Source organism: Beauveria bassiana (genome assembly GCF_000280675.1).
Source record: "Beauveria bassiana ARSEF 2860 unplaced genomic scaffold BBA_S00043, whole genome shotgun sequence".
In the NCBI taxonomy this organism is placed as follows: domain Eukaryota; kingdom Fungi; phylum Ascomycota; class Sordariomycetes; order Hypocreales; family Cordycipitaceae; genus Beauveria; species Beauveria bassiana.
Window position 1 is genome coordinate 15,468 of NW_007930878.1, and position 9,786 is coordinate 25,253.

The 9,786-nt window shown below is 51.8% G+C and overlaps 3 protein-coding genes across 3 annotated transcripts; 2 read left to right on the plus strand and 1 right to left on the minus strand.

Moving 5' to 3' along the window:
- Positions 1 to 2,025: 2,025 nt before the first annotated feature.
- On the plus strand, positions 2,026 to 4,232 carry BBA_08959 (nitrate assimilation regulatory protein nirA; the record flags this gene model as incomplete). Its single annotated transcript, XM_008604056.1, has 5 exons — positions 2,026 to 2,118; positions 2,268 to 3,232; positions 3,298 to 3,413; positions 3,472 to 3,700; positions 3,752 to 4,232. The coding sequence occupies 5 exons, from the start codon at positions 2,026 to 2,028 to the stop codon at positions 4,230 to 4,232; spliced, it is 1,884 nt and encodes a 627-aa protein (XP_008602278.1).
- A 1,219-nt stretch (positions 4,233 to 5,451) lies between these two features.
- On the minus strand, positions 5,452 to 6,030 carry BBA_08960 (uncharacterized protein; the record flags this gene model as incomplete). The annotated part of the gene is made up of 3 exons (XM_008604057.1): positions 5,452 to 5,622; positions 5,676 to 5,816; positions 5,932 to 6,030. The coding sequence occupies 3 exons, from the start codon at positions 6,028 to 6,030 to the stop codon at positions 5,452 to 5,454; spliced, it is 411 nt and encodes a 136-aa protein (XP_008602279.1).
- A 402-nt stretch (positions 6,031 to 6,432) lies between these two features.
- BBA_08961 (vegetative incompatibility protein HET-E-1) lies at positions 6,433 to 9,726 on the plus strand (the record flags this gene model as incomplete). Its single annotated transcript, XM_008604058.1, has 7 exons — positions 6,433 to 6,594; positions 6,641 to 6,714; positions 6,764 to 7,055; positions 7,111 to 7,428; positions 7,483 to 7,657; positions 7,707 to 7,733; positions 7,817 to 9,726. 7 exons carry the CDS (start codon positions 6,433 to 6,435, stop codon positions 9,724 to 9,726), a joined length of 2,958 nt encoding a protein of 985 aa, XP_008602280.1.
- Between the last annotated feature and the right edge of the window lie 60 nt (positions 9,727 to 9,786).

Genomic DNA, 9,786 nt, shown 5'->3' on the forward strand with positions numbered 1-9,786 from the left:
CCCACCGTGTATTCAAGCTGAATGATAACCGGTCCTGCCTGGACAGGTGCAATAGTGGAGGCGTCGATAGTGAGCGTGGCCAAGCTTCCCTGACGTACTGTAAGTAGATCCAATTTGTCCAAGGGCGCGACGTCGATGCTTGATCCCGTTTGACCAACCAGTGTGTGCTCAAGCTCTGAACCACTCGCTGCTTGTGTGGTCGGCTGTTCTCGGCTGGTATTAATGCTGGACTCTAGTCTCGGTGATTCTTCTTCCATCATTTTCCCTGGCCCTCGCAGCGTCCCCAATGTAGTTGCGGAAATATCCATCGTCCACAGTGTACTTTCATTAGGCTGCGGAAAGAGAGTTCTTCGCTGCCTCGACAGCAATGTAGCTGCACTATTGCGGATATAAGACTCTAAACTTTGCAGGAAGAGGCGCTCCAATCCGCACCGTGAGGGGAACACAGGCAATTTCAAGGCAGGATGCAGTCTTCCATGACACCGCTTCGTATACACCTTCGCGGCTTGACCCAAGAATACATTGCAGAGGAAGCATGCCATTTTGCTTGATGCCACGACTCTCGGGGCCGGCTTAGGCCGATTTGTTTCGAGAAGTAAATGAGTTGTATCTCCGCATGTATTTTCCCGTCCTGTAGGGTCTTTGGTACACTGGTAAGCGAATGACTCTTCCGCTGTTCGTTCGTCTCGACTAAGCAAACGGGCTACTCGTGCAATATTGGTCTGACTCCCATGTGCAATTTGCAATCTCGCACAGGTAACAAAAAAATCAATTTGATGCTAACGGACAATGAGCGAAATGCATGCTGAGGTAAGCTGACCAGAACAACCTTCATTCCGCGAACGACAGGATATCTTTTGGCAGTGCGGTACAGACATCGTGGGCGTCACGGCTCCGAGCCACTCTGAAGATCATCTTAAGCAAATTTCTTCGCTCACTCGGGCACATAAGGGTATTTGGAATTGACGAAAACATTTGAGATAAGTGACTGTTGCGAGAAAGCCGGACAACAGTTTCAACATGGTCGCAGAGGCGTTGTTCGGTCCGGTGCTTAAGCCACATATCGATATTTCTGATCACGGCTTTGGCTTGCTCACGAAAGTCTGGATATATACTGCCCAGTGATGCCGACATGTCTTTTAACAATTGCATGATCAACTATTTGGTTTTCTTTGTCTTATGCGGCGCAAAACGCATCCTTCGCGGATACGCAGCGAGCACATGGCCACAATATTCCTGAAGACTACTTTTTAAGCATCAAAAGCTATCGCGCAGTTGAATGAAAACTATCAGCCGCCAGAAAATTACGCTTGCTCACTCTGCAAAGTTTTGGATAGCGAATGGAAAATGCTCTCGAAGCCATCTTTGATGTCTTTCAGAGTGGAGAGACCATCGCCGTGGCGGGCCTGATTGACCGCGATGATCACTCCTGATTCATCCGTCCCCGGCTTCTCGTGCATGCACAGCGCTGGTACATGATTTGGAAACTCGTCGGTATCAGAAAGAAACGCAAGCGTATATACTAAATCGCGTTCTCCTTGGAAAGCGCAGAGAGCCTTGGAAAGGCAGAGAGTACGCTTCAGGGTTGGCATGTGCTGGCTGTTGCCAAGAGTTGATTGACGGTTCGGTCGGAACGGTGTAAAGGATGCATGAAAGCGATCGCTTCAGTGCAAGCAATATCCGGGTTTACTGGAGCGGCTTGTGTCATGACAGCTCTGGGTCTGGAGAGTCTGCAAAGCTTGGGCACGTAACAATGTGGCTGGGGTCGCAGAAGCCAGTTGTCTTTTGAAAGAACGTGCAATCACAAGCTTTTGCCGTCTAGGACTCCATGCTTCACCGAAAAAGGGTTCCTACAAGCACAATGACAGAAGCTGCATGAAGTGCGGGGTACACTTATCTTGCAGTGGGTATGTCATGCACCGCCACCACAGCAGCGCAACGGGCCGTCGTCAAACGTTTCCACTGTAATAGTGACATGTCTTTCTTCTCCGCTCCACAGATTATGCCCCGCAAACTTCATCCGACATGATCATATCACAGCATTTTGGCTCGCAGATGATGTCCAGTCGTCAGCAAGTCAAAACCGCGTGCCAGCACTGCCGCCAGAAACGAGCAAAGGTGCGTCCTCTCATTACGCCTCGCTTACGCATAAACAACAGACGACCCGCCCGCCACCAGCTCCTTTTTCTGCGAATATTGTCCTACCATTGCACTTGATGCCATCTCATAGTTGTATGTATGACGCTGACACCTGAATTTCCGATCAGTGCAACGGAGAACAGCCCTGCAACCGATGCAATCAACAGGGCGAAGTCTGCGAATACAACCGCCGCAAAAGGGTATCAAAGAGCGAACTGCGCGCTGACATTGGAAGACTGAGGCAGCGACTGGAAGATGCCAAGTCGCAGCGGGCTCAGGACCAGGGCAGCAGCGCCACGACGAACGGTAGCGCCGCGCTGCAGGGCTGGACTGATGCTGTCAAATGGTCTAATTTGGAGAAGGGTCCTTTTGTGCTGCCGGGAGGGGATCGAGCCGCATTTTCGTCTGATTCGATATCAAGAGGGACCTCGCTGACAGCTTCGTCCTGCTTTGACCAGCTGCTCTCCTGGCGATCTTGCCATCCTACGTTCCAGCAGTGCAACGCGTCGAGGTCGTCTTCACTGCCACTCTCATCTCGTGAGCTGTCACTTCCATTGGCACCGCTGGATGCATATACGACGCTGGCGCAGACAGACGGGTGGACGCAGGTAGGGTGGACTTGCGCACACATTCGGCACTTGTTCGACGTCCTTTACACTTGGGACTGTGTCTCTTTTTGCATTCTGCGCAAAAAAGAGTTTCTGCAAGACTATGATGCCGGTTCCTCCCGATTTTGCTCCTCAGCTTTGGTACACGCATTGTTGGCGCTCTCTATACGGATTGTCAACGAGACAGAGGATGATTCCTACATCTTGCCCTCTGGCTGGCTCGGAAGCAAGTATTTTCTGCGCAAAGCCAAATCTCTGCTTCGAGAGCAAGGATCGGGCCAGAGCCTGCCGGACATTCAGTCTCTGGGCATTCTGGCCCTTTATCACATTCGATGTGGTCAAGAGAACGAAGCAAGGGAGCTGGTCAAATTGTGCACCGAGGGCATCCGCTCATTGTGCCTTAGAGAGTGCGATGTTAGTGAATTGGATGAGCTATATATCAAGGTTCGAGCGGCAACGTATGGTGGCGCAATATCGCTTCTTAGGTGTGTTTCAGGAGATTCGCCTCTGCTACTTCATGTCATCTAACCATGACTAATCTACATGCTAGGATGTTTTATCTGACCACTGGTGTGCTGTTCAACGACAATGGGAACACTTTGGAAGATTCCTTTATACTGGACCAACTCCCATGCAATGACGAAGCAGCAAGTACAATGCGTCCAGGTAAGCCGGCGATACCTTTAAAAAGTCCAATAGAAGCCAACATTGATATTCTTTTCAGATCGTTCTACTGCGATAAACTTCCAGCCTGCAAACCCGCACAATCTCATTACCAAATTGTTCCAGCTCACAGAACTGGTGTACATGGCCATCGTTGCGAATCAAAGAGCCGCTCCATCGACAAAAGAGGACATCATTGCAACATACCAGAAATGTCTCGTGTGGTACGGCGATTTATTCGAGCTCGTTGGAAACGACAGCAGCCGGAGTCCATTTATTCTCTTTATTCAGTAAGCTGCCATCATCGTGACTCAAATGAGCATGCTGACGACGTCGCGTAGCATGTACTACCATTTTTGTATTCTCTGCACCTTTCGACCATTTGTCGGTTCCAACTTTGCCCCTTCTGAAGTCCAGCCTCACGAGATGTGTGTGCAAGCCGTACAGTCCATCCTTATCCTTACCCAGTCCTACGACGATCTCTTTACACTACAGCGCATTCCGGCTTGGATTCCGTACTTTGTATGCGCTTCTGGGCTCTTTAGCCTCGCCATCGAAGATAGCAGAGCAGATATGGACTTTATAAATTTGCGTCCCAGGGCAGCAATCAGTCCGCAGAAACCCCATCTATCAGACTCAAGAGCCGGCTTATTTCCTCCCGAGATGACAGCATCGTCAGAGATCAAAAGTTCGACGGTGGTCCAGGCCCGGCTTCTGCTGTCAAGAATGGGCGTCAGTCACCCTGCGGCGGCAATGGCCAAAGAGAAACTCAACGAAAGTCTAAAAACTTGGCGGCGGTCAGGAGGAGCTGGGTCTTACTGAACGCAAAGATCGTCGATGCGGCGGCTTATTGCACATCCAACCAAGCGCTGAATATGTATCATCTCCAGCGTGTATCAATATTCTCCCACCACCACCAACTGATGCAAGCATTCGATCGGAACTAGTGACCGGCGCAGCGTATTTGCGATAACCTGCGTGCGGGAGCTGCTTATCCATCAGTGCAGTTTCTGCATAAGGCTTACTGCTGAAGTCTTGAGTACTGCCATATCCACGTTTATATTGGAGCTACTTCAAAGCTTGCAATTGAGCACACATGGGATCTATGCGAAGAGAAAACCGCGGCTGAAAATATACTTGGGCCTGCGGACATCCACACCGCTAGCCGACCGTCGTGATTGATAGCCTTCCTCAACACCAACGCTTGTCTGCACGCTATAGGCGCAACAAGACGACGGCTAGAAGCGTTTAGTATTGGCCGAGAGCTCGTAGCAAAAAGCCGTTCAAGGTAAAATATCTCAAGCATACGTGCGTAGGAACACGGGGCGCTGCCTGGACTCAGCAAGCATGAACTGGCCCACATAGCTTCGAGCATTGGTGGCTCATCTGGGAACTCTTCGGACCATGGGAGTTTAAGAGTTCGATCACGAGAGATGCGGCCAGTTAAGTCTGCAAGCATGGAGGGATACTCGGCGAATGACGGTGTAACGAAAACTAACGCTCTTTCCTCCGATTTAGAGCTTTCACCCAATTAAACAAAAACATGCTACAGAATTGAAACATAATAACTGAGGCGGCAAATTAGAGGTCCCAAATTGGAAAACACAGTGAAACCATACGACGCAGACTGGAACGCGTGATTATGGGCCGGGGACTCGTTTGCCAGCCCGACCTGCATAGCGGTCAGGACAATAGCGATATACGCTGTTGCGCTGGCTAGCCAAGCAAAATAATCATGGAAGAAGCTGCCGTACTGGTCCCACCGAGCCATATAGCCACGCAGGGGGGTTTTGGAGAGGGCATAGATTTTATTCAAACGACTGAGGCGCAGCTCGCCGTGGATGAAGCAGCGGTTGACATTGGGATAGATACGCTCCATGTCCAACTGCTCTACGAGAATTCGCCATGCCGGCCATCGCAGCTCTTGAGGAAGGAGATACTCGTCCTTGGTAATACGAAAGTCGTTCTCTTGGACGGCCGTGTGGAAGGCCTTGGTGTTGGAAGAACAGTCACATCCGTCTGTACAAACGAGATAGACAGCTCAGAAGCCCGGCTCCAGGAGGAAACGCGGTATCGGCTTGAGGAACAAGCGCCCTGCTGTCCAGACCAGATGCATGCCCATCTGTTCCGTGACGAAGACCTCGCGACCTAGCAAGAGCTGGTGGTGCAGGGCACGTGGCGGCAACGGCAGACCCGCGATCCAGAGCCAGTCCTGAATGTTGGCGAGCCGTTGGAAGTCGAGCTCCCTCTCAACACAGCAGTGACATGCAGACCCGCAGTGCCCAGGTCACCAGATTCTTTGCGGTAGGACGCGGGCAGAAGCGCCAGGAGCTGGTCGCGACCTTGTCGGGACGCGTTGTTGTGCTCGTTTTCGTACGCGAGGAGACGGACGGAGAATGGAGGTGCCTGTTACAAGATGCGTTAGATCAAAATGCAGTGGTGACATGGAGTGCGTTGGACGCTCCCGAGTTCGTCGGGTTTCCTATCCCACCTTGGTCTGACATCAGGAGGACTGTCCGACCGCCATTGGAGTTTCGCCAGGCGACAGCAGAGACACGTCAAGAGGAGAGGAGCACCCGTCGCGATGAGGGTACATAGGCACATCGGGAATGGTCGGCATAACGAATGCAACACCAGAGTACGCTGTGCAACACTTGATTGGGTTCTATAGAAGCTGAACCTGCACTTTGCTGCACTGGGGCGGGGAGACAGTGGCTTAAGGCCACCAAGCGTCCTCCCAAACTACGTATCCCTAAGGTCAGGCCAACCATCGCCCCTGGCCGCTGCGTCCTTTGGCCACGTTCTTACACCTTCTCCCAACAGCGTATATACACCCTTACGTCTACATACACGCCTTTCATCGTATTCTACCTTTATCCTATTCTATCTTCAAGACAAGTATTGCTGTTTTGAAAACGAAAGCTTCGTGGTTGACCCGTCGACATCTTCTAGCATTACAAGCTCCAGTCGCCCGTGCACCGCCCGCAACTAACCTTCTGCCCCGCAAACACCCCTGGCCGCGATGGACTGGGCGCAACGGTGGTTACTCACCTTCTTAGCGAGCGTCGTTGCCACCGTGTACTGGTTGTTCGCAGCGAGAGCCAGATCTGCAGCGAAATCGCGACGACAGTCCCAGGTAGCGCAGGACCATCGTCCTGATCATTCGGTGCCAGAGAGGACAAAGGTATGTCATCTGGGCAATGGAGGAGCAGCATAGTAATACCGCATAGGATCAGACTCGGAAGCGTCTTACGATAGTATACCCTGAGCAGACGCGCGTCGCAGCCGATGATGCTGAGGTCGAGTAAAGTGTTCTGAGTAATTTTGAGGAAACAACAATCTGATCACAACAGCATCGTTGCCGTACATGGCCTTGGTTCAGACGCGGACTGGTCTTGGATATGCAAGGACGGCAAAAAGCATATCAACTGGCTTCGGGACCCTGACATGCTGCCGGCGCTGGTGCCCAAGGCCAGGATCATAGTATATCGCTACGAGTCGTCCTGGCACTTAGACGCACCGAAGACGCGCCTCCAGCTCTGCGGAGAGGAACTTGTCCACAGCCTACACTCATTCCGCGCCAGTTACCCGAGCCGGCCGCTTGTCTTTGTCGGCCATAGTCTTGGTGGAAATGTTATCGTGCAGGTTCGCTGATGCCCTCGCCATTTTGTATGCGCTTTTGCTAATCTCCGACTCCGAGGCCTTTCTGTCCGCCAACGACGACAGCAAATACGAGTCACTAGTAAAGACGACCGTTGGTATTGTGTTCCTGGGCACGCCTTTTCGAGGCTCGAAGTGGCAACCCCTCGCTGATGCTCTCGCGCAGCTGGTGGGACCGGCAGGCTCCCACCGCGGCATTACGAGGGAGCTAGGGTTCGACGAGCCGGCGCTCCGAGACAGAGTACATCGGTTCTGCAAGCTGCGCAACAAGCTGTCGACGGCCGTCGCGTGTTTCACCGAGCTCCACGAAACGGACTATGGGCGGCGGCTGGGGATTGCCGGGGTGGCCAAACGAATGGTACGTAACCGCTTGAAAGATGCTTGATGTCTGGAGCCGTACTCACCTCCCTAGGTCGTCGACGAGACATCGGCTTGTATCCCAGGCCTCGACAGGTATGCACTCGACAAAGATCACCTGAAGATCAATAAGTATTACGGCCCAACCGACCCTGCTTTCGAAAGGGTGTCCGATGTGATCTCCGAGATGTGCCACCGAGCGAACGACGTCGTTCGACGCCGGTTCGAGAGTGTGTATTCTTGTCACCAGTCTAGGCGTATGCTAACCGAGTCGGACAGGAAGGGAAATCATTACTGACAATCATGGTAAGCTCACTGTCGTCCTATCAGCATAAGAATTCTCCAGGTCTTGCTAACAGTTCGCTAAGCCGCATTGAAATACAACCCAGAGGCTGGAGCTTGTCTTCATGATCTATTCGTCACCGACCCGCTCGATGACAAGAAGGCTCTGAAACGCAAGAAAGGTGACCGCGCTGCTGGTACCTGCGAGTGGATACTTGGCACGGACGATTTGACTGCTTGGCTTGGGCCTAGTAGGAATCAGAACTCTGAGAGTCACGCAACCCAATTTCTGTGGCTCCACGGCAACCCGGGCACGGGGAAGTCGACGCTGGCGATATACCTCACCGACGAACTGTCAACGGACTTCACTGCCACGGACGGGAAGACGCTGGCATTTTTTTTCTGCGACTCCGCTTTCGATACACGGAGGACAGCCACGTCTGTCGTCAGAGGTCTTCTCCTCCAACTCATCCAGCAGCACCCACCGCTTCTTAGCTACGTCCTGCCAAAGTACAATGAGAGAAAGGCGAAGCTGTTCGAATCCTTCGACGCCCTCTGGACGATCTTTATATTAGCGGCGGCGGACCGCACAACCGGCCGAAAATATTGCATTATTGATGCATTGGACGAATGCGATGATGAATCGCAAAAGACGCTGCTCCGACAGTTGCGGGAGACCTTTCATAGTCCCGATGCCCCGCCAAATGTCCAATTTCTGGTCACCAGCCGGCCATATCCAGAGATCCGCCAACACTTGGAAATTTTCGCAAATAAGGACTTGGCGTCCTTTCCCCATGTGAAGCGAGACATTGACCAATGCATCAAGGAACGAGTGGCGCAGCTTAAGTACACAGACAAAATTAAAGGACGGGTTACTGAAATACTTAAAGACAAAGCTGGAGGGACATTTCTGTGGGTCGGCATAGCCTGCAACGAGCTCGAAGATACCCCCTCGAAGGACGCGATCTCATGCATAGAGGCAATGCCTAGTGGCCTTCATTCTCTTTATGAGAAGCTTTTTAGCGCAGCCCTTGAAAAGGAGAGGGAGAAAGGCACGATTCGACTCGTCCTCGGTTTCGTTGCTGTTTCTCGGCGGCCTTTAAACCTATTAGAGCTCGCTGAGGCCTGTCGATTACGTCGAGACGAAGATGACACAGAGACACGTACCCAGTTCATGCGTGAGTACATCGAGTCCTGTCGTCTGATGGTCGTCATTCAGGATGAAACGGTCCTCTTACTACATCAATCTGTGAAAGATTATTTGATCAAGGATGTTGAAAAGGCTCATTTTAGTGAATTCCAAGCACATGCCGACCTTGCCTATCGCTGTATTGATCACCTCATCGAGCAGTTTCAAGATACGAAGCAAACACATGCGCACTTCTCAGACTATGCTACTTGTGAGTGGCCCAATCACGCGCACATGGCGCAGTCTAGATTCATCGTCATGCCTTCGCAGGCGGAGTTCTTCAACGTTTTTTCTCCGTGTCGAGAGTCCTGGCTGGCAGCTTATCGTTGTCTTGATATGCCTATTTATGACAAACCTCCACGTCGATTCTCCATTTTGCATGTAGCTGCACGATGGGGTATTCCTGCTATAGCGGAGCATGTCTCTCACTTATATGAACAACATGATAAAGAAGAAGAGTTGATCCATCTTACCGATGCCTCACATGAAACACCACTTGAGTGTGCAGCTAGAATGGGATACCCGGCTGTTGTGCGTATCCTATTGGGCCTTGGATCGGTGATTACCGGGAAAGTGACACTGCTTGCGGCTAGAAATAGGAAGAATGGCATGGAAGTGATGGCGCTCTTTCTCGAGCAGCGAGGAGACGAGATTGCAATCACGGACGAGGTGGTTGTGGCTGCGGCGGAAAATGGAAAGAATGGCAGAGAAGTGATGGCGCTCCTTTTTAAGCAACTAGGAGACGAGATCATAGTCACGGAGAATGTGGTGAAGGCTGCGGCGGGAAATGAAGATAGTGGTATGGAAGTAATGGCGCTTCTGCTTTGAGCAGCGAGACGAGATCATGATCACGGAGGAAGTGGTGAAGGCTGCGGCGGAAAATGAAGG